Genomic DNA, 26,851 nt, shown 5'->3' on the forward strand with positions numbered 1-26,851 from the left:
GAGAATGTGGGACCCAGATCGATCTGTGGGGCATCTTTTGGCCATTTGATGTCCTGCGGCCCCTCTGGAGATCAAAGTGTGGGGCAGACCTCCTTCTGTGAGGGTTGCAGCGGGGTAGGGAGAGTCATCCCAATTGGCTGCACCATCCTCTATGTAACTCAGTAGTGTCGCTACCTGTTGGGTTGTGCAGCAGGCCAAACTTCTCCAGGCCAGGTCCTGGGCCCCACAGGAAAGGAGAGGTTGCTGGAAGGGCTCCACAGCAAGCCATCACAGACCAGTCTGCTTGCAGGAGGGCTCTTGCTCTGCCTGCCTGCCTTCCCTCCCTCCCAAAGTGGGCCAGGAGTTTGAAGAGGAGGAAACGCAGTCACCCTGCCTCCCTGGCGCACTTCTCTTCTGCAAACAGACTGCTCTTCGCTGCCTCTGCCTTCTTCCCCCATCTGAAGAAGGCGCAGACTCACAAATGGCCGATGACAGTTGTGCCGCCTTCAAAGGCACCTTCTGGGGCAATGGTTGCATTATGAGGTCTAAACCTTTTAATCCACTGTGGCTAATCCAGTCTGCTTTGATTGGCCGCAACACATTCAGCACCAACAAAAGGTCCGGGCGGTACTGACATACATAATGCATGGGCTGCAGAGGTGGCCCGGCTGGGGGTCTGGGGCAGTGGGAAGAGAGGCCCGCAAAGCTTTCATCGCTTTCAAAGGGCCCCTCCGCTCAATGCACAACAGCAAGGGGCACCAAGAGTGGGAGAGGAGTAGGGCCCTGCTGGGACTGCGTCTCCTTCTTCCACCACCCTCTTGCAGCCCTGTGCGTACCAATGAAAGGACTGCCATGGGGTGGTGCTGGGGGCTGTTCTTGTGCCAGAGCAACACACGTGTGCCCTGCTTTTGTCAAAGCAGGGAGGTGAAGAGTACAACTAGAACAGCCATGGGGCAACTTGGGCCCTCCAGGTGTTTTGGACTCCAACTCCCACCATCCCTAACAGCCTCAGGCCCCTTCCTTTTCCCCCTCAGCCGCTTAAGCGGCTGAGGGGGAAAAGGAAAGGGCCTGAGGCTGTTACGAATGGGAGTTGGAGTCCAAAACACTTGGATGACATTATGCGAGAATGTGTGCGGGGAGCCCTCTCCGCCCAGTCATAGCACATTTCTACATGCAACACTTTGAAAAAGAAGCCCTGGAAATAGCAACAAAATAACCCACTATATGGTTCAGATATGTGCACGACACTTTCCCCACTTGGAGCCATGGAGAAGAAGAACAAAACAGGTTCCTGGACCATCTTAACAGCATCCACCCAAACATCCAATTCACCATGGAAAAAGAAAATGAAGGAAGACTGACTTTTCTAGATGTCCTAATTAAAGGTAGTCCGCTGACATTAAGTCCAGTCATGTCTGACTCTGGGGCGTGGTGCTCATCTCCATTTCTAAGCCGAAGAGCCAGCGTTGTCCGTAGACACCTCCAAGGTCATGTGGCCGGCATGACTGCATGGAGCGCCGTTACCTTCCCGCCGGAGCGGTACCTATTGATCTACTCAGATGTCCTAGTCATCCGCAAACCAGATCAACAATTGGGTCACACAGTCTACAGAAAACTTACACACACAGATAGATACCTACATAAAAACTCCAAGCATCACCCAAGTTAAAAAAGAAACATAATTAAAGCCCTGGCAGACCGTGCAAAAAGAATCTGCGAACCCCACCTCCTCCAAGATGAACTGAACCACCTAAACTGGGCTTTACAGGCCAATGGAGACCACCAGACATCAGAAGAGCTGCAAGACCGAGAACAAGCCACGAGAGTAAAGACAAAGATCCACCCAGACGAAAAGTGTTCTTGCCATACATCAAGGGAACCACTGACCGCATAGGGAAGCTGATGAGGAAACACAACATACAAACTATCTACAGACTCACCAAGAAAATCCAACAAATGCTACATTCAGCAAAGGACAAGAAAGATCCTCTCACTTCTGCAGGAGTCTACCGTATACCATGCAGCTGTGGACAAGTCTACATAGGGATCACCAAACGCAGTACCATTGCCCAAACACGAATCATTGCCCGGAGAGATTAGGAAAGCTCCCACCTTAGAAACCTTTAAAAAGAACCTCAAAACCTGGCTTTTCCATTGCGCCTTTGGAGAGTAGCCACACAACTGTACACAATGGCTCCCCTCAATGTTTTTGTCCCTGGATTACACTCCCCCCGCCTTGTATGAAGGACTGTTTTTACAACCCCGTTTCTTTACGAGCTCTCCCTCGCAAATAATCTGCTCCTCTTTTATCTCACTCTGAGTTTTAACATTTTATCTTGCACATGTGGCCCGCTCATTGTTATTGTGATTGTGCATATTGTAATAATAATAATATTCTTTATTTAATACCCCACCAGCATCTCCCCAATGGGGACTCGGGGCGGCTTACATGAGGCCAAGCCCAACAGCATATTACAAAAAAATAAAAGCAAAACACAATTAACAACACAGTAATATACATACAACATATGAGTACAAAAATGATAAAGCAAAATCATACACAATAAAATAAAATAACAATGAGCGGGCCACATGTGCAAGATAAAAACTAAGATACTAAAAATACTAAAATCAGGATGAGATAGGGATGGAGCAGATTGTTTGTGGGGGAGAAACTCATAAAAGAACGGGGTCATAAATATAGACCTTCATACAGGTGGGGAAATATACTCTGGGGACAAAAACCGGTGAGGGGGAGCAACTGTGTATGATAATATGGCTACTCTCCAAAAGTGCATTGGAAAAACCAGGTTTTGAGATCCCTCTTGAAAATTTCTATTGTACTTGTATATTACTCATTGTATTCATATGTTTTATGTATTTCACTGTGTTGTTGCTTGTATTTGGGTTTTTATTTTGTTGTAATTTGTTGTTTGGGCTTGGCCTCATGTAAGTGGCCCCGAGTTCCCATTGGGGGAGATTGTGGCGGGGTATAAATAAAGATTATTATTATTATTATTATCAAGGAACATGGAAGGCACTGCAGACTACTAGCTGGCCACTTGGAGTGCCTCTGGTGTTACTATAAGAAGGTCTTCCATTATGTATGTGGCAGGGCTCAGGTTGCATTGCAGCAGGTGGTCTGTAGTTTGCTCTTCTCCACACTCGCATGTTGTGGATTCCACTTTGTAGCCACATTTCTTGAGGCTGGCTCTGTATTTCGTGGTGACAGAGCGCAGTCTGTTCAGCGCCTGCCAAGTCGCCCAGTCTTCTGTGTGCCCAGGAGGGAGTCTCTCATTTGGTATCAGCCACTGATTGAGGTTCTGGGTTTGAGCCTGCCACTTTTGGACTCTCGCTTGCTGAGGTGTTCCAGCGAGTGTCTCTGTAGATCTTAGAAAACTATTTCTTGATTTAAGTCGTTGATGTGCTGGCTGATACCCAAACAGGGGATGAGCTGGAGATGTCACTGCCTTGGTCCTTTCATGATTGGTTGCTACTTCCCGGCAGATGTCAGGTGGTGTAATACCAGGTAAACAGTGTAATTTCTCCAGTGGTGTAGGGCACAGACACCCCATGATAATTTGGTCGTGTCAGGAGTGACCTGAGAAACTACAAGTCGCTTCTGGTGTGAGAGAATTGGCCGTCTGCAAGGACGTTGCCTAGGGGTCGCCTGGATGATTAGATGTTTTATCATCCTTGTGGGAGGCTTCTCTCATGTCCCCGCATGAGGAGCTGGAGCTGATAGAGGGAGCTCATCCGCCTCTCCCCGGATTCGAACCTGCGACCTGTCGGTCTTCAGTCCTGCCAGCACAGGGGTTTAACCTACTGCGCTACCAGGGGCTGCACACACCCCGTGATAATGTGGCATGCAGATTACTCCAACCAGAGAAGTCAGCCATAGCAGAGCACCTGATGAACCAACCTGGACACAGCATATTATTGGAGAACACAGAAATGCTGGACCACTCTCACAACCACCATGTCAGAGACGCCATTGAAATCCACAAGCATGTGGACAATTTCAACAGAAAGGAGGAAACCATGGAAATGAACAAAATCTGGATACCAATATTAATAAACTTTAAAATTATAACAGCAAGACAACACTCAAACTCAGGGAAACTCCAGAGAGGAAACAATCAGGGACAGCTAATCACCTCTCAACAAAGGATTCCCCCAGGCAGTAAGAACCAAACAAACAAAAAAACTGCCAGGCTATCAAATGTTAATCAAGCAGGCCAGCAGCAACATTCACACTTGCCTCAAGCATAGATTCATAGAATCAAAGAGTTGGAAGAGACCTCATGGGCCACCCAGTCCAACCCCATTCTTCCAAGAAACAGGAATATTGCATTCAAATCATCCCTGACAGATGGCCATCCAGCCTCTGTTTAAAAGCTTCCAAAGAAGGAGCCTCCACCACACTCCGGGACAGAGAGTTCCACTGCTGAATGGCTCTCACAGTCAGGAAGTTCTTCCTCATGCTCAGATGGAATCTCCTTTGTTGTAGTTTGAAGCCATTGTTCCGCGTCCTAGTCTCCAGGGAAGCAGAAGACAAGCTTGCTCCCTCCTCCCTGTGGCTTCCTCTCACATATTTATACATGGCTATCATATCTCGTATATCATTAACAACCTCAGATATGCAGATGACACCACTCTGATGGCCGAAAGCGAAGAGGAGCTGAGGAGCCTTCTAATCAAGGTGAAAGAAGAAAGCGCAAAAGCCGGGTTGCAGCTAAACATAAAAAAAAAAAAAAACCAAGATTATGGCAACAAGAATGATTGACAACTGGGAACTAGAGGGAGAAAACGTGGAGGCCGTGACAGACTTTGTATTTCTAGGCGCAAAGATTACTGCAGATGCAGACTGTGGCCAGGAGATCAGAAGACGCTTACTTCTTGGGAGGAGAGCAATGTCCAGTCTCGATAAAATAGTAAAGAGTAGAAGACATCAGACTGGCAACGAAGATCCGCCTAGTCAAAGCCATGGTATTCCCTGTAGTCACCTACGGATGTGAGAGCTGGACCTTAGGGAAGGCTGAGCGAAGGAAGATCGATGCTTTTGAGCTGTGGTGTTGGAGGAAAGTGCTGAGAGTGTCTTGGACTGCGAGAAGATCCAACCAGTCCATCCTCCAGGAAATAAAGCCCAACCGCTCATTGGAGGGAAGGACACTAGAGACAAAGTTGAAGTACTTTGGCCACATCATGAGGAGACAGCAAAGCCTAGAGAAGACAATTATGCTGGGGAAGGTGGAAGGCAAAAGGAAGAGGGGCCGACCAAGGGCAAGATGGATGGATGGCATCCTTGAAGTGACTGGACTGACCTTGAAGGAGCTGGGGGTGGTGACGGCCGACAGGGAGCTCTGGCGTGGGCTGGTCCATGAGGTCACGAAGAGTCGGAGACGACTGAACGAATGAACAACAACAACATCATACCTCCTCCCAGCCTTCTCTTCTTCAGGCTAAACAGCTCCTTAAGCCGCTCCTCATAGGACTTGTTCTACAGACCCTTGATCATTTGAGTCGCCCTCCTCTGGACGACTAAAGACAAGAGTTCTTTCCACAGATATATAAACCCAATTTTTCCTAGTTTCCAACAGGAGACCTCACAATTTCTGAGGAAGCCTCTGCCATAGGAGAGAATGCTCCTAGAACAGTGTGTTTGAAAGAGGCTGGCAAGGGGGCGGAGCTAAGAGGGGGCGGGGCCAAGAGGAGGGGCGGGGCTCATCTCCTCCCTTCTTGCCTTCCTTCCGGCGCCTGCCTTCCTTTCCTTTTCGGCTCTTCCGGCTGCGCAGGCGCATCCGGGCCGCCAGGGGGCGCTGTTGGGCCAGCTCCTCTGCGTCTCTGGCGGCGGAAGAACGGAAGGAAGGAAGAAGGGAGGAAGGAAGGAAGGAGCGGAGGAAGAGGCCAGGCCCCGCCGAGCGAGAAAGAGAGCGAGGGAGGGAGGAAGCGGGCCCGGCGTGACCCCGTCCGTCTCCTGCGGGGAGAGCGAGATGGGCCCCCGCCGCCGCCGCCCGCCCTTCTCCTCCTCCTCCTCCTCCTCGGCCTCCCCGCCTCCTGGGCCCCGGCTCTTCCTCCTCCCGCCTCAGCCGGGCCGAAGGTGAGCCAGGTTTGGGGGTTCTGGGCGCCCCGGAAGTGCCTCCAGGTGCTTCCGAGGTCGTGACCCCACTCCCCAGGCGCCTCCCCCCTGGATGGGGATGATGGGTCTGCAGACTGGGAATGATAGGAGCCTGGAGCCTGGCAGGTCGCCCACCGCTTGGCCTGAGGCTGTGTGTTGTGGGAAGGGTTCCTGAGGCCATCCTTGCCATTGTCCCTCTCTCTCTGTTGTGGACTGCTCTTCTGACTCTGGGGATTTGGGCCTGAGTGTTGGGGAGGAAGAAGGAGGAGGAGAGGCAGCAGATAGATCAGAAATCCCTTCATTTCTGCAACGCCGAAAGGAGAGCCCACCTGAACATTAGGAAGAACTTCCTGACTGTGAGAGCTGTTCAGCAGTGGAACTCTCTGCCCCTGCATGTGGTGGTGGAGGGTTTTAAACAGAGGCTGGATGAATGTATTGTCGAAGGCTTTCATGGCCGGAATCACTGGGTTGTTGTAGGTTTTGTCGGGGTCTATGGCCATGTTCTAGAGGCCTGCATCTATGGCAAGCATCCTCAGAGGTAGTGAGGTCTGTTGGAAGTGGATGACTGGATGGCCATCTGTTGGGGATGCTTTGAATGCACTTTTCCTTCTTCTTGGCAGAGGGTTGGACTGTATGGCCCAGGATGTCTTGTCCAACTCTGTGATTCTATAAGATCAGTGAGGCTAGCAGAGAAAACACTGAGTATTCAGATCGTGCCCTAGGGATAGGTGTGCTGGACTATAAATTAGCAGCAAAGTCAGGGACTTTGTCGAATGTATTGTCGAAGGCTTTCATGGCCGGAATCACTGGGTTGTTGTAGGTTTTTCCGGGCTATATGGCCATGTTCTAGAGGCATTTTCTCCTGACGTTTCGCCTGCATCTATGGCAAGCATCCTCAGAGGTAGTGAGGTCTGTTGGAAGTGGATGGCTGGATGGCCATCTGTTGGGGATGCTTTGAATGCAATTTTTCTGCTTCCTGGTAGGGGGTTGGACTGGATGGCCCATGAGGTCTCTTCCAACTCAATGATTCTATAAGATCAATGAGGCTAGCAGAGAACACACTGAGTATTCAGACCGTGCCCTAGGGATAGCTGTGCTGGACTATAAATTAGCAGCAAAGTCAGGAGCTCTGGATGGCCATCTGTTGGGGGTGCTCTGAATGTGATGTTCCTGCTTCCTGGCAGGGGGTTGGACTGGATGGCCCAGGAGGTCTCTTCCAAATCTATGATTCTATAAGATCAGTGAGGCTAGCAGAGAAAACACTGAGTATTCAGACCGTCCCCTAGGGATAGCTGTGCTGGACTATAAATTAGCAGCAAAGTCAGGGACTCCGGATGGCCATCTGTTGGGGGTGCTTTGAATGCAGTTTTCCTTCTTCGTGGCAGGGGTTTGGACTGGATAGCCCAGGAGGTCTCATCCAACTCTGTGATTCTATAAGATCAGTGAGGCTAGCAGAGAAAACACTGAGTATTCAGACCGTCCCCTAGGGATAGCTGTGCTGGACTATAAATTAGCTGCAAAGTCAGGAGCTCTGGATGGCCATCTGTTGGGGGTGCTTTGAATGCAGTTTTCCTTCTTCGTGGCAGGGGTTTGGACTGGATGGCCCAGGAGGTCTCATCCAACTCTGTGATTCTATAAGATCAGTGAGGCTAGCAGAGAAAACACTGAGTATTCAGACCATGCCCTAGGGATAGCTGTGCTGGACTATAAATTAGCAGCAAAGTCAGGGGCCCCTATTCTGGGGGAGCTCCTGCTACCAGCACCCTGCCGTGGCTCCACCGTCTGATCTCTGAAGGCTCTTGTTGTTTGTAAGGATGCTTTGTTTCCAAGACATTGTTTGCTAGCTGTTTGAAGACTTCTGATTTTCATGACTTTAATTTGTTGTCTGAAGAAAAGACTCTGTTTTGTGTTACTGTATATTCACTGTATTGTTGAAGGCTTTCATGGCTGGAATCACTAGGTTGTTGTAGGTTTTTCGGGCTATATGGCCGTGTTCTAGAAGCATTCTCTCCTGACGTTTCACCTGCATCTATGGCAAACACGGCCATATAGCCCGAACAACCTACAACCCAGTGCATATTCAATTCTTTTGGCTGAAGTAAAGCCCCTTTTATTTGCTTTCACTTGTGCATCTGGCATTAAACTGGACACTCTCCTTGTTCCTTGCAGCCGGCGCTGGGCCTCCTGCCTGGGGGCACGCTGAGAGGCTCCCACTGCCCTGCCCCTTCTCCTCCGGACGGACGCAGTGGCCCTGGCAACAAGGATGAGTGTGCCTGGCTTCACGCCGGACCCTGGGGGCGGCTTCTCGGAGGACGCCCCGCGACCCCCGGTCCCCGGCGAGGAAGGAGAGCTGGTTTCCGCAGAAACAGTGCGCCTGCCCAGCCACGGGGGCTTCTTCCACAGTGGGGAGGCCCTCAAGGCAGAAGCCACACCCCGTCGACCGGACCTGGACTTGGGCTATGAGCCTGAGGGCAGCGCCTCCCCGACACCCCCCGCCTTGCGCTGGGCCGGCTCTCTACACTCGCTGTTGGACGACCGGGATGGGACCCAACTCTTCCGCAGCTTCCTGCGCGAGGAAGGCTGTGCCGACCTGCTGGACTTCTGGTTCGCCTGCAGCGGCTTCCGGAAGCTGGCGCCCAGCGAAGGCAGTGAGGAGAAGCGGTTGAAGCTGGCCAGGGCCATCTACAAAAAGTATGTTTTGCACGGTGCCGGCGTGGTTGCACGCAGGGTCAAGCCGGCCACCAAGAGCTTCATCAGGGACTGTGTCCTGCGGCAGCTGGTGGATCCGGACGCCTTCGATCGGGCCCAGACCGAGGTCCAAGCCGCGATTGAGGAGCACTCCTACCCGCTCTTCCTCAAGTCCGACATCTACCTGGAATATGCCAGGAGTGGTGGAGGAGGAGGGGGCTGTGGAGGCGGGGAGAGCCCGAAAGGCCCCTGCGGAGAGCACAGCCCCGAAAGCAACGGGAAGGGCCTCCCAGGCTACCTTCCCACCCTCAACGAGGATGAGGAGTGGAAGGGCGAGGGGGTTCCTGAGGGGAAGGGGGCCATGGGCCGGGCAGTGGTTGAAGCCCCCAGGGACCCCTTGCTGCCTGCCCCTGCTGGATGCCTGACCCAGACGCTGCTAAGGGAGACCACCGTCCAGCAGGCCACTCACGGAGCCCCTCCCTCTGCCATCAGCCCTAGCAGCACTTCTGCAGTGGCCCCCAGACGCTACAGCGAGGGACGGGAGTTCAGGTGAGAGGCAAGGGCTTGTCGTCACATATTGAGGGGAATGGAGGGGTCCTGGCTGGGAGTTGGGCCACACGACGCTTCTCTGGGGAAGAGGGCAGCGCCTTTTTCCAGCTACTGAAAGAGGCACTCTCCGGCCTTTCTGTTGAAGAGAGTGCTGGAGAACAGCCTGTCCACTGCAGCAGGGCACATGGCTGTATTGGAAAGGCAGGAATAATAGTAATAATAATCAACTTTTATTTATATCTTGCCACCATCTCCCAGAGGGACTCGGGACAGCTCACAAAACACTCAAGGTGGCGTGCAATATAATAATAATAATAATAATAATAATAATAATAATAATAATAACAATAATAATAATAATACTTTATACCCTGCCACCATCTCCCCAAGGGACTTGGAGCAGCTAACATGAGGCCAAACCCAACAGCACATCAAAAGCAACAAGCAATAATAAAATAACAAGCAATAAACAAAATAAACAATACAATTAATATAACTCATAAGTAGACAGTAACACAGAAGAGTTTAAAAACCTATGGCTGGGCCAAATGTAATAGTTAGAACTTTAAAAATAAATGCTGGACACGAGCAGAGGATGTATCTATTTGGAGGGTTTTAAATCAAAAGTAAAGAGCAACCCAACGGGTAATTAAAGTGCTTCTCAGAGTGTTTGCAGGGGATTGTTTCCTTTATTCAGGGAAGGCACACTGGATAAACAAAATATACAATATACAAGAGTGCTAAGCAAAACATACAAGTAGGCAATAAACAATCAACACAGCATCATAAATTCACAGTATCCTCTGGTAAAATCAATAAAATACAGCAATTGCTGTAGGTAAAACAGCAGTATTCGATCTCAGAAGTATAAGATGTTAATAAAGAATCTAAAGGTCTTCATTTATATATTATTAGAGAGCCTAAATATGGTCAAAAGCTTGTCAGAAAAGGAAACACCCCTAATTGGTGGCATCCTGTCCCCAACACTGGTGCCCCATCTCAATGTGGGGGACAGGCTGGGAATGGTGTCCTCCTTTCCAGACTGCTATCCCTGGAATCTCAGCGATAATAATATCCCGGGTTGCTGTAAGTTTTCCAGGCAGTATGGCCATGTTCCTGAAGCATTCTCTCCTGATGTTTTGCCCACATCTATGGCAGGCATCCTCGTAGGTTGTGAGGTCTGTTGGAAACTAAGAAAGGGGGGTTTATATATCTATGGAAGGTCCAGGGTGGGAGAAAGAACTCTTGTCTGTTGGAGGCAAGTGGGACTGTTGCAATTAATCATCTTGATCAGCATTGCAAAACCTTGCAGCTTCAAGGCTTGCCTGATTCCTGCCTAGGGGAATCCTTTGCTGGGAGATGTTTGCTGGTCCTGATGGTTTCCTGTCTGGAATTCCCTTGTTTTCTGAGTGTTGTTCTTTATTAACTGTCCTAATTTTAAAGTTTTTGTTAATACTGGTAGCCAGATTTTGTTTATTTTCATTGTTTCTTCCTTTCTGTTGAAATGGTCCACATGCTTGTGGATTTCAGTGGCTTCTCTGTGTAGTCTGACATGGTGGTTGTGAGAGTGGTCCAGCATTTCTGTGTTCTCAAATAATATGCTGTGTACAGGTTGGTTCATCAGGTGCTTTGTAATGGCTGACTTCTTTGGTTGAAGTAGTCTGCAGTGCCTTTCATGTTCCTTGATTCATGTCTGGGCAATGCTGTGTTTAGTGGACCCTCTGTAGACCTGTCCACAGCTGCATGGTATAAGGTAGACTCCTGCAGAGGTGAGAAGAACCCTCTTGTCCTTTGCTGAACGTAGCATTTGTTGGATTTTCTTAGTGGGTCTGTTTGTAGGTTGTGTTTCTTCATCAACTTCCCTAAGCAGTCAGTGGTCCCCTTGATGTAATTATATCCTATTGTTTATAGATCAGTCCGCAAGTTACCAACATCTGACATAAATGATTCATAGTTAAGAACAGGGTTGAGACAACAGGAAGTGAGAGACATCTTCCTTTTGGAAGGAAGGGAAATCCATTTCTGTTAGAGTTATTATCATGGGAAAAAGGGGTCTTTGCTGAAGCTTTATCTCCAATCCTTATTTCCACAACAAACCAAAATTTCCAAAATCCAATTATCAAAGGGACAGAAAGTGAGCCGGCACCTTCTGAACGAGGGCACAGACAGTAAAACAAATGCAACAGGGTTTTTTTACCCTTCCCTGTGCTATCCAAAGCTACAATGAATAAACATGGATGGATGGATGGATGGATGGATGGATGGATGGATAGATAGATAGATAGATAGATAGATAGATAGGATCGATAGATAGATAGATAGATAGATAGATAGATAGATAGATAGATAGATAGATAGATAGATAGGCTGGAGTTACACTTAAAATGTACCTGTTCTGATTTACTGACAAGTTCTACCTAACTACTGGCAGAACAGGGAGCATCCCCCTAAATCAATGGTATCCTTTCCCCCCTTCTAATCAGACACATTGGTGACCCATCTCAATGTGGGGGACAAGCTCTGAAAGCCCCCTCTTCCTTCCAGACTGCTGCCCCTAAGATCCCAGAGATAAAAATATCCTGTTGCTTGTACAGGAATTGTCAACAATGATTGTAAGAAAAAGAAGCTTTCAGAGCCCCTACTGTGCACCAAGCCTTGGCATCTGAAGGTTTTTTTTTGGGGGGGGGGGGTGTATGCCAGTTGGGGCCTGGCACAAGAGACACCCTCCCTGAGGGTTAAGGGGGTAGCATAGCTGGCTTGGACAAAAGCCCCCTTCTCCCCTGCTCCTCCCCATTGACTTCTCAGGCTCTGGTTGTTTGCGGAGGCAGGACCCCACTGTCACCTGTTCCTTCTCAATTGTGCACCAAATGTTTGTGGTAAAAATAGAACACAGAGTGGAGGACAGCATGCGCTTTCCTTGTGTGTGCGCTTGCAGGCGCACAATCGGTGGCCCTCTGAAAGCATGCCTTGGTCCATGTTTTCTGCTTTTGTTGCTCTCAAAATGCTTTAGAAGCAAATCCAGCTCTAAATGGCCCCAAGAGATTTGTAAACAGGACCCCATTTGCAGAATTTAGGAGGGATGGTGGGGGCAGGGGGCAAAGGGTGAATGGCAGAAGGGGGGCTGAGATGGTTGGGATTCTTTCCTGGGCTTGGATTTTGGTGCTTGTGGGGCCTCCTTGGGATTATCAGGATTACCCCAGGACCAGATTGGACAGAGCTGGGAAGGGGGAGCTGTGGGGCTGCTTGGACCATGGACAGCAGCCAGAAGTTAATATTATTTTGATGTTTAGTATTATGTTTATATGTTTGTTGATACCCCATTTTTTCTCTCCACAAAGAGACTTTCAAAGTGGTTTGCATTAAAAGAATTTCAATACAATTTAGAATCTGCAAACATTTGAACAGGGTTGGGGCATGGTGACCCCCTTCTCCTGTCTGGAAGTGGTTCTATATCTCTGGGGTGGAGGGAGAGAAATCAAGGCCCATCCACACAGCACTATATTCCAGAATATCAAGGCAGAAGTCCCACAATATCTGCTTTGAACTGGGTTATCTGAATCCAAACTCAGATAATGTGGGATTTCCTGCCTTGATATTCCGGGATATAGGGCTGTGTGGAAGGGCCCTTAGGGGGTCTGTTGAAATGGCTCAAGGGATTGTTAGTGCTGGAGAATGGCTTGCCTGCTCCATTGCCCCAAGGAGGGCTTCCTCAGGAGCAAAGATGTCCCCCTCCTAGGAAAGTTTCCTCCAAGTGACAAGCAATGCAGAAATCAGTTGAAACATTCACACCTAGCTCCAGCAGACAAGAGTCCCACCCTGGTCATTCCACAGATATATAAAGCCATTTTCCTAGTTCCAACAGACCTCACTACCTCTGAGGATGCTTGCCATAATAATAATAATAATAATAATAATAATATCTTTATTCTCATATCCTACCACCATCACCATCTCCCTGAAGGGACTCAAGGCAGCTTACAGATGTCACAAAGTGCCAAACAACAAACATAAAAGTGAACGCAATATAACATACAATAACATAAAACACATGCACATATAAAAACATCAACCCAGACTCAATCAAGCTGCAATCCTCTAACTGTGGTGGTAAATTACTGGCACCATGGCCAGAATGTAAACATTGGAATAAAATAAGTACCAGCTGCAGTAATAGAGAGAGGGCATGGGATAAAGTGAAGGATGTGCGACTACTACGTAGGACAACTAGGGGCTAAATATTCTCCAAGGCTTGATTCCATTGGCCCTATTTGGCTGGCTGTGGTTCTGGAGTCCTTTCCTGTGGCTTTACTGCCCCACTTGGCACAGGAGGAGCCCGCCCTAGGCAAGAGAAGAGAGACCTTTCCAGAGCCTGGCCACCCAATGCCCTCTTCATGGTCTGGCCAAAGCCTGTGCGTCCGGGATGGACGCCCCTCCTTGCTTTTGTTTGCGCAAACCCTTTTCTGACCAGGCAGCAGGTCTAGATACACCCTTTGGGGAGGAGGTCCTTGTGCCCCGTTGCCCTGACCTCGGTGCCCCTTGCTTTCTGCTGCCAGACCCAGTCCGTGGAGGGAGCCGGTGCACCCCTACTACGTCAACACGGGCTTCGCTTTGGCCCCGGCCGCCAGTGCCAATGACAGCGAGCAGCACAGCATGTCCAGTGATGCCGACACCATGTCGCTGACCGACAGCAGCGTGTGAGCAGGGCGAAGGGAGGATTGGGGATTGGGGTTGGGCAGGGACACAGCCAATTCTTATTTAGGGAAGAATAGGGGCTGTCCCCCCAATTGTGGATGAAACGGAGGGACAGTAGCAGTTAAAGGGAAGGGGCTGCCAAAGGGGAGAAGGAGGCAAGGCCCTTCCTGGCTGCAGGAGGCAGCATGCTTCTGGTCGTTCTGCCGTGGGGTGCCCCCTGACACCTCCTTTCCTTGGCAGAGATGGGATCCCTCCCTACCGACTCCGGAAGCAGCATCGCAGAGAGATGCAGGAAAGTGCCAAAGCCAACGGACGCGTGCCTCTACCTCACATTCCTGTGAGTGGTCCTGGCCCCAGTGTTCCCCTGTGTGGTCCCCCCAAACTGGGAAGGGGGCCCTTCTCATATGGGGATGGGATGACGTGGGGCTCATTCCCTCTCTGCATCTTTTCCGTGAAGCGTACTTATCGAATGCCAAAGGATATCCACGTTGAACCCCATAAGTTTGCTGCGGAGCTGATCCACCGGCTGGAGGAGGTCCTGAGGGACCGGGAAGCCGAGGCTAAGCTGGAGGAGCGACTGAAGCGCGTCCGTGCAGTGAGTGAGGGAAGGGGGGCTTTGGGGGGCTTGTCCCATTGGTTGGGGCCACTTCCTCAAGCTTCACCCCCACCTTCCTCCATGCCCCTTTTCCTTGGGGGATCCTTTCTCTGTGGCAAAGATTAGGGAGGTCAGGGCAGAGGCACGGCCTTTTGCCACTTGTCGGGCTTTGGGGGACCCCTCCTCTAGTTTCACCAGACTCATTTGGTGCCTTTTGCAGGAGGAAGAAGGCGAAGAGCTGGAAATGCCTTTGGCCCCCTGCCTGGGGGGCCACAAGGTGCTCCTGCCCCATTTCGGCCCCCGCTGCTACTCTGAAGCCCCGCCCAGGGACGCCCACGAGGAAAACCCGGAGAGCATCCTGGATGAACACGTCCAGCGGGTTATGAAGACCCCTGGCTGCCAGTCCCCCAAGCCCCGCTCCCCAGACAGTGGCCCCGCTGTGACCCTCGGCAAGCCCGCCCTCCATGGCCCCATGGCAGTGGTGGGGCCCCCATTGCCCTTGGGGCACGGGAAGCATGCGGGGAAGGTGGGGCCCAGGTTGGAGGGCGCCGGCCTGCACCACCACAAGCACGTCTTTCACCATGCGGCACATCACCACGGCCCCCTCAAGGGCAAGGAGCCACCCCCCGCGGAGGCCGAGGGCCCCGTGGGGCGGGTGGTCGGTCCCTTTGGGTGGGGCGTGGAAGGTGCCCACAAGCCCCGGCTCTACGGGGAGAGCGCCTGCCTGGACCCTGCGGCCTACAGGTGAGACATGGGAAAATGGGGGGAGGGAGGGAGGCCTACTTGAGCTACACCACGACTGCTTCGCCATGTGGGCCCCTCGGGCCTTGGGAGGGGAGGGAGCCTGGCTCAGAGATATGGCCCTGCCCCTTGGCCTTCATCCTCCCCCTCCTCACTCACTTCTCTGCAGCGGCAAAGCCAGCCTCCTCTCCAAGCGTAGTGCCAAGAAGGGCGAGGGGGGCAAAGGCGATGGCTATGAAGTCCCTGGGTCACCAGAGGATGTGGAGAGGAACCAGAAGATCCTCCAGTGGATCATTGAGGGTGAGAAGGAGATCAGCCGGCACAAGAAGACTGGCCACAGGTGAGCCCTGTGGGGGGTGTGCCTGTGTATGTGTCTCCTGGGCCCAATGGCCAGAGCATCCTGTTGGGGAGAGGAGAGGAATCGCATGCATGTGCAATTGGTGGGGATGAGAGACAGGGCCTTATCAGTGGTGGCCCCTTGGCTATGAAACCCCCTTCCAAGTGAAATTAGATCAGCCCCCTCCCTCCTGACCTTTAGATCCATACCAAGTGGTCTAAAAGTTCTCACCATCATATTCTCCATTTTTGTTCAAATTTTAGCTGTAGCACCAGTCAGGTGTTAAAACTAAGTTTCCCAAAATTTGAGGTGCGGAACTGCAATTGTTCCTGATCTAGACCCCTTTATCTGAAGGGTAGTCAGTGTGAGCACGACATTTAAGAAATGGGCTTTTTGGAGTCTAATAAAATTGAAACTAAAGGTATAAGAATGGCTAGTAAATTGAAATCCTGTACAGATATTTCTGCTGAGTCCAATGAAATTAATTTAGACATTATGGAGGCAAAATCCAGTCGAACAGGTTGACTCAAAATTGTGCATCAAAATGTGTCGCGACAAATTTTGACCAATGTTTAGACTGCAACCTTTTCCATGCAAACAAAGTTACGGACTTGAAATGTTGACCAAGCATGATGCTTGTGCTGGACATGATACTGCCAGATTTGCAACTATCCAGCATCTTTAACTGCCCTGCAGGATCTCTTCAACTCTGGCACTTTCGGCACAAATGGTAAAATCCACCAAAGTTCAAAGCCAATTATTTAAAAATATCTACCTAAATATGCTTGTGAATACTGTCATCTGAAGGAGAACATTTTGTTCTACAAGCAGATTGGTTTTGCAATGCAACCATTAAGTATCCATTTACTCGGGTCAAAGTATGTTATATATCACATTGAAACCAGCATCTCCATCACTGTAGGGGCCACACCCGATAGCCATACAGTAACTAGCAGGACCACGAGGATGCAGAAAGCGTAATGCATAGATCCACAAAATATAACATACTTTGACTTGAGTAAAATGGATACTTAATAGTTGCATTGCAAAACAAAAGACATAGATGTGTGACCAAGCATTCAGTGAGTAATCTGTCAACGCAATAAGAAAATTATGGAATAGTGCAATGACAAGTTGGAATGACTGCAGACTATGATGCTGGATTCTGTGATGTTAAAGTAGTGGTTTTAAGGTTTTATGTGTTTTTAATGATTGGTTTAATGTATATGTTCTTATTTTGTGTGTTTTTTGGCATCAGATTGCTGCCTATATATGTAAGCCTCCTCAAGTCCCCTATGGGGTTGAGAAATGTGGGGTAGAGATATAGAAAATACATAAATACGTTAGAAAAGGGAATGCGAATGCCTGTAAAGGAAAAACACATGGGAATGGAGCTGAGGGGAGAATCATAGGGCAGCCCATGCCCAATGGATGTCCTCCTCTGGGCACCAAACATGGTGAACCCTCAGCTGGCAAAGAGGGGAGGTCCTTTCTGCGACAGCACCAGCATTGCCTTGTGTTTGTGGGAGGGGCTGTGTTTTGGGGCCATTACCCAGTCTTCTCTTCCTTCCCTCTGTAAAGTTCCTCCGGCGTTAAGAAGCAGCTAGGCCATGAACTGCCGCGGCCAGCCTCCGTGGAGCGCCCCGTGGCCCTGCACCCATGGGTCAGCGCTCAGCTGCGGAACGTGGTGCAGCCCTCGCACCCCTTCATCCAGGACCCCACCATGCCCCCCAACCCGGCCCCCAACCCCCTGACGCAGTTGGAGGAGGCCCGCCGGAGACTGGAGGAGGAGGAGAAGCGGACGGGGAAGGTCCCAGGAAAGCAGAGGTACAGGCTGGGGCTGGAGGGGGGCTGGTGGAGGGTCTCCACTGGGGTCAAAGAGCTGCCTTCCAGGACCAGAGGGGAGGGCCTTGGGGGCTGCAGTTGGCCCTGGCCCGGCTTCCTTCCCCTCGTAATGGGTGGGAGCGAGTCTCCCTCTGTATGGTCTCGCCCATACAGCCCATGGCACATCTGGAGGGTGCATAGGGAGGGTAGTGAGCATTTATATGTTTAGGTTGTTTTTTATATTTTGACAAGATGTGTTTTGTTTATCTGTACGGCGTTAAATTTTTGCCGGATTTGTAAGCCGCCTTGAGTCCCCTCCGGGGTCAAGGAAGGCGAGGTAGAAAAGAAGTAAATAAATAATAGTAACTTGGTGGTGGGCAGAGACCCTGAGTGCTCCGGTTCTTGAATGGATGGCTGTGTGCAAATGCTCCCAACAGAAGCCCTAGGATGGTGTCCTGGGTCTCCCCAAGGCCTTTCCCTCCCTGGCTCCGTGCTGCTTGTGCTGGGTTTGCCTGGAGGCCTGGCAGGTGGCAAGAGCCCCTGCTTCCCAGATAGACAGACAGGCCCCTCGGGGAGCCCCTCCCCTCTCCTGCCCTTCCTTCCTCCCTTCTCCAGGGGAGGAAAGCCTAATCTCTGAGGTTGTTCCCCAGGTATGTCCAGGAGGTCATCCAGCGAGGGCGCTCCTCCTCCTCCTCGGCCAGACCGGCCTGCCTGCCGGTCCTGAATGTGGTGCCCGCTGTCTCCGACCTGGACCTCTCTACGCCACCCGAGTATGTGCCCCCTCCTCTCCTGCTCTATCCCCCCATCTGTGTGTGTGAGTCCATGTCTGAGTGTTGCTTGGTGGGGCGGGAGGTCCAGGTGGGGCTTTCCAGGCAAAAGAGGGGCTGTTTTGAGGAGGGGTCACCCCGTACTCCCTCCTTCCCCACACACTCCTCCTAGTCCTGGTCCTGAAAGGCAGCTCTATTGGGATCCCTTGACAGCCATATGCAGCTGCAGGCCCATTGTTCCAAAACTGATGGGACTCACAGCGCAGCAAGCGTCAACTGGTCAGTGTCCTGGTCGTAATGTTCCTCTGCCTTGCCTTTGCCTCCAGGGGGAAGACCCAGAAGCGGCCCACACCAGCCCCCCAGCCGCCCTGCGACAACATTGTGGTGGCCTACTACTTCTGCGGGGAGCCCATCCCCTACCGGACGCTGGTCAAGGGACGCGTGGTCACCCTGGGCCAATTCAAGGAGCTGCTCACCAAGAAAGGGAACTACAGGTGAGGAACAGGGATGGAAGAGTGGCACCCGCCAGAGGGGCCCAATAGGTCCTTACAGGGGGCAAGGTGAGGCCATGGGGCAGGTGGAGGGGTCTCTCCCTGGCCTGTTCTTAGATCTCAGGCCTTTCTGGGGCACATTCTCTTTGACTGGACCTACAGCTCCCTCCCTTAAGGGTCTGGGGAACAAGCCCTATGAGGAGTGGCTTAAAAAGAGCTGGGCATGTTTAGCCTGCAGAAGAGAAGGCTGAGAGGAGACATGATGAGGGGCATGGATCAAAATGTGAGGGGAAGTCATAGGGAGGAGGGAGCAGGCTTGTTTTCTGCTGCCCTGGAGACCAGGACACAGTGGAACAATGGCTTCAAACTACAGGAACATGAGGAAGAACTTCCTAAGTTTGAGAAATGTTCAACAGTGGAACTCACTGCCCCAGAGTGTGGTAGAAACTCCTTTGGAGACTTTTTAGCAGAGGATGGATGGCCATCTGCCGGGGGTGCTTTGAGTGCGATTTTTCTGCTTCTTGGCAGAATGGGATTGGACTGGATGGCCCAGGAGGTCTCTTCCGACTCTATGAATCTTATGATTTCCGACTTTCCCCAGGTATTACTTCAAGAAAGTGAGCGACGAATTTGACTGCGGTGTGGTCTTCGAAGAGGTGCGGGAGGACGAGGCTGTCCTGCCCATCTTCGAGGAGAAGATCATTGGGAAAGTGGAAAAGATCGACTAGTAGTGGGGAGATCGGTGGGGTCCCCTAAGAGTTCCTCCTGTTCTGGGGCACTGCAGGGAAGGGCTGCTGCTGCTGCTCTTCCAAGTCTGTTATGAATGGGAAAAACCTGCATGGCACCACTTTCCAGAATGGGGAGGGAGGGAGGGAAGGAAGGAAGAGGGGGCCTTGTGCACTTTGACCCTTTCCTGCTCTGGGCTTTGTGGGGCTCCCTCCCCATTGCCTCTGCCCTCAAGGGCTTTCCATGGAGGACAGGGCTGCCCTCAGCCTGGGAGGCCTGGCCTTTCCTTCCTCTTAAAGAGGGCTCTTGAGGGGATTGGGGGGGGGGTCTCACTGCTGCATCCCGCCCCCCATCTGCATTTGCTTCACTGAGTGCCTTCAAACCACACAGCTCTCTCCTCCTCCTCTTCCTCCTCCTCCTGGGTCCGAAGAAGAGGCTGACTGGCCGCTTCCTCCCTTCCTTCTGGGAGGGGTTTTTAATGCGCCTGACCTGTCCGTCCGTCCCGGAGGGGAGAGGTCTTCTTCGTTTCCCCTGTTTTCTGATGGGGCTTCGGCTGTAAATATGTACATTTTGTAAGCAAAGCATCAGCTGCCAGCGGTTGGGCAGTTGGCGGCTGGTGCCTCCAGGACATTTTTCACACCTCGACTTGTACAATTTTATCTTTTGAAAGGTACTTGGATAATAATAATAATAATAATGATAATGGAATAAAACCCCATGTTTGAAGGGTTGCCCTCCGCGTTTGCCTTCATTGGTGCCCCTTTCCATTTGCTTCTATGTGTGGTCATGAGGGTGGGGGTCCCCGGAAAAAAGGAAGTGGTGGAGCCATATCTTTTGCCAGAGGGGTGGGTTTTATAGCTTTGTTCAGTCTTTACAACTCAACTTTTGGCTCTGGAGGCTTTGCTTGGCTCTCCTCCTTCAGCTCCTCTTTGGGGGCCTCCTAGAAAATAATAATAATAATAATAATAATAATAATAATAATAATAATAATAACCAATGCCATCAAAGCCACAACTGAAAAGTCTACGACAGATCCCAAGTGTAGACTTTGCAAGGAAGCAGACTAAACAATAGATCACATCCTCAGCTGCTGCAAGAAGATCGTGCAGACAGACTACAAGCAGAGGCATAACACCATTGCTCAGATGATTCATTGGAACTTGTGCCACAAATACCATTTGCCTGCGACAAAGAACGGGTGGGATCAAAAGCTGGAAAAAGTTACAGAGAATGAACACGTCAAACTACTCTGGGACTTCTGAATTCAGGCAGACAGAGTTTTGGAGCACAATATTCCTGACCTCACGATTGTGTTAAAAAGCAAAGTATGGATTGTCGATGTTGCAATCCCAGGTGACAGCAGGACTGAAGAGAAACAACTGGAAAAGCTGACACGATATGAGGATTTAAAGATCGAACTGCAAAGACTCTGGCACAAGCCAGTCAAAGTGGTCTCAGTAGTGATCGGCACACTGGGTGCAGTGCCTAAAGACCTTGGCCTGCACTTAAACACAATCAGCGCTGACAAAATTACCATCTGCCAGCTGCAAAAGGCCACCCTACTGGGATCTGCACACATTATTTGTCGATACATCACACAGTCCTATACACTTGGGAAGTGTCTGATGTCTGATCTAATACAACAGCCAGCAGAGTGAACTTGTTTGCTGTGTACTAATCTTGTTATGTTTCAAATAATAATAATAATAATAATAATAATAATAATAATTTTATTTTTGTATTCCGCCTCCATCTCCCCGAAGGGACTTGGGGCAGCTGGGCAGCTTGCACATGGCACAAAGTGGTTTGTTGGGGGGGGTGCCGACACTTACCGGGGGCTCCTCTTTGGGAGGGGTTTCCCCCCGGTTTTCCAGGAACATTGAGAGGCTCTCTAGGTCTCTGTCACCCTGGTACTCTGTCATCTATGGGGCAGAAAGGAGAGCGCATAAGATGCTTGCCCTCATATATACCCCCCCCCCTCAGCAATCCAAGCGCTTGGGCCTACCTCTCTTCCTTTTCCGGCAGGGAAGAAGTAGAGCGTGGGGAAGGCGCGGATGGGCAGGCCTGGCACCTCGTTGGCCGTGGCGTCCATCTCGGCAATGAGGATGTCCTGCCGGTCCTGGAACCTCTGGCCCAGCTGCTCCCAAGCGGGCGCCATGGCCTTGGAGTGGGGACACCAGGGGGCGTCTGGGGTGGGCACAAGCACAGGCCCTTCAGTGAGACCCTCCCTCGGCTGCCTCTCACTCCATGGGACCATTCTATGGATGAGGGACTACAAGACCCATCATCCTCTGTTGGCTGAGGGTGTTGTGGGGACCTGCCCCACAAGGGGCAGCACCACTGCTCCCATTTCCCCTCACAGTCAAGGATCCCCGCCCCCAACACCATTAGGGGTTCCCATTGGGTATAGCAAATGAGTGACCACTTACAGAACTTGACGAAGACATCCTTGCTCTCATCCAAGGCCACCTGCTCAAAGGTCTGCCCCACCAAGGTCTTCACTGGCCGCTGGTCCCAGTCGCTTGGGGGCTCCTCGCTCATGAAGTAGGGCTGAAGGATGGAGCCGAAGCAGAGAGTTGGGGCAAAGTCCCAGAGCGCCCCACAAATGACGGAGGCAGAAGCACAAAGAGGCAAATGCCCTCAAAAACTGGAGCTCTTTTCTTGCCCCGGTCTCCAACCCCCCCCCCCACCATTTTAACTGCCCCCCACCTGGACTCTGCTCTCCAGCACATCCTGGCAGAAGGTGTTGATGGTATTTGTGGAGAGGCCCTGCCCTTCCTCAATGTCCAAGGCATACTTCTGGTTGGTCTCGATGTGAATGAACCGAAGGGCAGGGACCCGATGGCTCTTCAGTCCGAAGAAGTGGAGCAGGCTGGCCCCATCCCCACCGACATCAGCCACCACAAAGAGCACCTGTGAATAGGAGGGGACAGCCTTGAGGCCCTCTGCTGGCAACCTCAACCCCCCCCCCCAGGGGCGGCTCGTCCATTATGCGAAGTAAGCAGTCGCAGAACACTTTTTTTTTTACCAGGGGTGCAGAGGCGCCTCTGTAAATGCCCCTCGACCACCACTTGAGGAGCGCCCCCTCAGCTCACAGCAGCCCTAGCAGTCCAGGGGGAGCCTTGGCTTTCTTGCCTTGCTGCCCGGCGATCATCTTCCCAAAGGGGCCGGGCCCTTGAGCTGTGCCTAGCCCCTCTCGTTCCTGCTCCACCTGGCCACCGGGTGCGCGAGCAAAGCCGGTGCTCAATCGTTCTCCATGTTCGATCCCTTCCCCATGACCGGCTCCCTTTCCCGATCCCCCGGCTCTCCATCCGCCTCCCCTCCTCTCCCCAATCCGTGGGTGGGCCAAGGGGCGGAGCCGCCACACCTGGCTCGCTTCGGGTCCAGAGGCGTGCCTGAAGACCCCAGCATGCACACCAAAAGTCGCCTCTTCTCCTGACTTTCTCTTCAGCCATTGGGACCAAGAGAGAGAGAGAGAGAGAGACCCTCCGGCTGAAGGTATCTCCCACCTCCGCTCCCTCCTTTGTTTTTGCGCCTACCTTCGGGAAAGGTGGGCATCTCCACCTCTCTCTCTCCCTCCCCCCCCCCTCTCTCTCTTGGTCCCAATGGCTGAGGAGAAAGTCAGGAGAAGAGGTGACTTTTGGTGCACACGTTGGGGTCTTCAGGCACGCCTTCGGACCCAAAGCGGGCCAGGCAAGGGAGCAAGCGTAGTTACTGGGATGCATAGTTCATCTACAATCAAAGAGCATTCTGAACTCCACCAATGATGGAATTGAACCAAATATGGCACACACAACTCCCACGACAAACAGAAAATATATATCAATGATTGGTTGGGGGGGGGGGGCAAAATACTGTTTGCTTACCGTTGAAAATTACCTAGGGCCAGCTCTGCCCCCCCCCCCACCTGTCAGGCAAATAACAGGTGCCCAGGAAATCAGAAGACGCTTCCTTCTTGGTAGGAGAGCAAGGACCAATCTCGATAAAATAGTGAAGTGTAGAGACATCACACTGGCAACAAAGATCCGCCTAGTCAAAGCCATGGTATTCCCTTTGGTAACCTACGGATGTGAGAGCTGGACCATAAGGAAGGCTGAGCGAAGGAAGAGAGACGCTTTTGAGCTGTGGTGTTGGAGGAAAATTCTGAGAGTGCCTTGGACTGCGAGAAGATCCAACCAGTCCATCCTTCAGGAAATAATGCCCGACTGCTCGTTGGAGGGAAGGATACTAGAGGCCAAGATGAAGTACTTTGGCCACACCATAAGACAGGAAAGCTTAGAGAAGACAATGATGCTGGGGAAAATGGAAAGAAAAAAGGAAGAGGGGCCGACCAAGGGCAAGATGGATGGATGGCAGGCCTGTAGCGAGGGGGTGGTTTTAGGGGTTTAACCCCCCCCCCAAAATGTTTCAGATTTTTTAAAAAAACCTGGTTTACTCATGAATTTTAACTGGTTAACCAAATCCCCATGCTAAGTCTATGAGATGCAAAAAATTAAGAGTTCCTCCAGAACTGTAAGCATTATCTCAAGCAAATATTGACAATTTATTTACACTGTCATTACTTGCAGCAATAGCCGATGTAGTGAAGCAACCAGGTTGGGGGTGTGTGTGTTGAATGCTCTCATTAAGGAGGCTAGACTTGGTGGAGGTGGTTGACAGGAGTTGAGCTGCAGGCTACTGAAGGTTGCTCTGCCCCCTGGTGTGCTCTTTGCTTCAGCGTGAGCTAGGAGGCAGGTTTCAACCCCCCCTCCCCTGAAATTTTCAACCCTCCCCGAAATTTTCAAACCTTCCCCCCCCCCCCGAAATGTTCAACCCTCCCCGATTTTTTTTTCTGGCTACGGCCCTGATGGATGGTATCCTTGAAATGACTGGCTTGACTCTGAAGGAGCTGGGGGTGATGACAGTCGACAGGGAGCTCTGGCGTGGGCCGGTCCATGAGGTCATGAAGATTTGGAAGTGACTGAACGAATAAACAACAAATCCTCACTGTAACAGTAACACAATAGCTGGGGAAAGCAGCGGAGTGGGGGATCTCACCTGGTCCCGGAAGGTGGGGGCCGCTCCCCGGAAGCCTTCCAGTAGTCCCAGATGGGGCCCCTCTGTCTTGTTGAGGAAGAGTAGCAGGTGGTTTGGGACCTTGGCCCCGAATATCCTGGAGGAGTTCTGCAGAGGAAGGGTTGGGGGACAGGCTGAGCCTGTGGGCCATTGGCGGGGGGAGGCACCAGGTCCCTCCCTGCCCCAGGACCCCCCTCAACTCAGAGAAGCAATGTTTTCCCGCTTCCAAGACCTGGTTTGTGAACTCCACCACCGGCTCCAGACTTTGCACTGCAAGGAAGTGAGCCAACTCTGCCTCATCCAGGCCCAGCTCCTCATCAACGGGGAAGTCCACTCTGGGGACATCGCTGCCCTCCGTGTCCTGGGGGGAGGCGCAAAGAGAGAAGGACCTTTAGGGCCAGGAAGGAGGCCAAAGTTCCCATCCAAAGCAACGCCATTCACAGGGGACACCAGCCTCACCATCCGCCGGAAGAGGGCCACCGTCTCCCCCATGACACCGTATTTATGGAAGAGGGCTGGGCGGTCAGTGAGGGCCACAGCCACAATGCCGTCGTCCATATCGTCAGCCACCTTGCAGAAGAGGCTCGCCTCCTGACCCTCAGGGTCCTGAAAGAAGGGCAGCTGAAGAGTGAGCACATGCTCTTTGTTCTCCAGAGACTAACATCATTGGCTCCCAAAGGTGGCCATCATGGCCCCAAGGTGTAGAACTCACATGGAAGAATCCGATGGTGGACACCGGATGGGCATCTAGGAAGGTTGTGACCTCCTCCTCCGCGGTGAGCAGTGGAGCGCTGGGCCTGGCCTTCCGCCTCATCCAGGCCACGATTGCCTCAGCCTCCCTCTCACCTGGACAAAAGGACAGGGATCAATGGGGCTCCATGGAGGGTGGGTGCTGCAGTGGGTGCTCACAGGTCAGGGGGACCCTCACCTTTGTAGTCTATGGGGTGGCTGCGGTCACCCTCCCGGAAGAGCTTGAAGGTTGGGAACCCGGCCACACCAAACTCCTTCCGCAGCTCCAGCTCCTGCGTTCCGTCCACGGAAGCCAGCCTCAGGGCGCCACCGGACCCTTCCTCCTTCAGCATGGCAGCTGCCTTGGCGTATTCGGGGGCCAGCGCCTGGCAGAGGTCGCTCCAGGGGGCATCTGGCAGAGAGAAGTGGCCGCCCCAAAAGAGGCACTGGGAAGCAGGGCATGGCAGCAGGGGGAGGGGGCATGGTGCCAGGCTTGGGCCCAGGAGCCACGCAGGCACTGTTTGCATGGCTCCTGACCCTGCAAGGCTTCAGAGGCTGTTTGCTTTTCCAAGGTGCCCCTGATACGCCTTCGTGGCGCTGAGTGACTGCCTGACTCTTGACGGTAACGGCATTAAGGAGTGGTCTGTAGGAGAAGGACCAGATCCCGAAGGCAGCAGCAGGCACCGTCGCTCCCACCCCAGTGACCCCTCATAAAGAGATGGGGGGGGGGAGGGAATGATGCAGACCAACCCCTCCTTTGCTCCCACCCCCCTCTGCCCCTTCGCCCACTCACGGAAAAGCACCAGGAGCAGCCGGTTCTCCTGCAAGGCCTGTGCAAAGCGCTGATTGTCAAGGACCAAGACCTCTTCCTCCACCTCTTTCTCCTCTTTGAGGTCAGGTTCTCCAGGGAGGGCTCCCCCTTCGTAGGGCCCTGGCTGCCCCTCTGTGGGGGTCTGCCCCTCCTGAGCGGCTGCCACTCGCACCCAAGACAGGGCCAGGCATGGGATCAGCATCAGTATCATCCACTCAGGCAAGTGACCCATGGTGGAGGCAGCCCAGAAGGGAAGGTGCCCAAGGAGCTACTGGAGCCAGGAGACGCCAGGAAATGATGGGAGGGGCCCAGATAAGGCTCACCTGCAGCCCCTCCCATCACCCCCACCCCGCCCCAAGATTTTTCTGGCTCTTTGCCACTGGCTGCTCACTTCATTGGAAGGACAGGAGTGGGAGCTAAATCCTTGGCCTGCATTTTTTGGGGAAAGGGTCCCCTTGAAAGTTGGTGTGGGGGACCCTCTGGGCTCTGGACCGGCCGTGGCACAGCTAGTTATTAGCCAGCTGCATTAAATCACTACTGACCGAGAGGTCATGAGTTTGAAGTCAGTCTGGGTCAGAGTGAGTTCCCAACCATTAATAGTCTAGCTTGCTGTTGACCTATGCAGCCTGAAAGACAGTTGCATCTGCCAAGTAGGAAATTCAGGTACCGCTTTATGCAGGAGGCTAATTTAACTAATTTATGACACCATAAAACATTCTAGCAGCATGCGCAATGAGGAAATATTCCAT

The 26,851-nt window shown here is 52.0% G+C and overlaps 2 protein-coding genes across 4 annotated transcripts; one reads left to right on the top strand and one right to left on the bottom strand.

The window, feature by feature from the left end:
* Positions 1-5,761: 5,761 nt before the first annotated feature.
* Positions 5,762-20,238, top strand: LOC132782041 (axin-1). Of its 3 annotated transcripts, none has more exons than XM_060786685.2 (11): positions 5,762-6,079; positions 8,267-9,334; positions 13,888-14,028; positions 14,267-14,363; positions 14,484-14,621; positions 14,842-15,365; positions 15,532-15,702; positions 17,281-17,526; positions 18,174-18,293; positions 18,617-18,784; positions 19,383-20,238. In XM_060786685.2, exons 2-11 carry the CDS (start codon positions 8,361-8,363, stop codon positions 19,507-19,509), a joined length of 2,706 nt encoding a protein of 901 aa, XP_060642668.2. In that variant the 5' UTR covers positions 5,762-6,079; positions 8,267-8,360; the 3' UTR covers positions 19,510-20,238. The 3 variants fall into 3 exon arrangements, with proteins under 3 accessions (XP_060642668.2, XP_060642670.2, XP_060642669.2); XM_060786686.2 differs by lacking the exon at positions 5,762-6,079 and adding an exon at positions 6,154-6,453; XM_060786687.2 differs by lacking the exon at positions 18,174-18,293.
* A 101-nt stretch (positions 20,239-20,339) lies between these two features.
* LOC137095730 (protein disulfide-isomerase A2-like) lies at positions 20,340-26,450 on the bottom strand. The gene is made up of 11 exons (XM_067462535.1): positions 26,085-26,450; positions 25,491-25,703; positions 25,275-25,408; positions 25,022-25,168; positions 24,795-24,923; positions 24,545-24,670; positions 22,217-22,420; positions 21,937-22,057; positions 21,513-21,694; positions 21,340-21,429; positions 20,340-20,447 (listed from the first exon to the last, which is right to left on the bottom strand). The coding sequence occupies exons 1-11, from the start codon at positions 26,332-26,334 to the stop codon at positions 20,379-20,381; spliced, it is 1,665 nt and encodes a 554-aa protein (XP_067318636.1). The 5' UTR covers positions 26,335-26,450; the 3' UTR covers positions 20,340-20,378.
* Between the last annotated feature and the right edge of the window lie 401 nt (positions 26,451-26,851).

Source organism: Anolis sagrei, chromosome Y (assembly GCF_037176765.1).
Source record: "Anolis sagrei isolate rAnoSag1 chromosome Y, rAnoSag1.mat, whole genome shotgun sequence".
Classification (NCBI taxonomy): Eukaryota; Metazoa; Chordata; class Lepidosauria; order Squamata; family Dactyloidae; genus Anolis; species Anolis sagrei.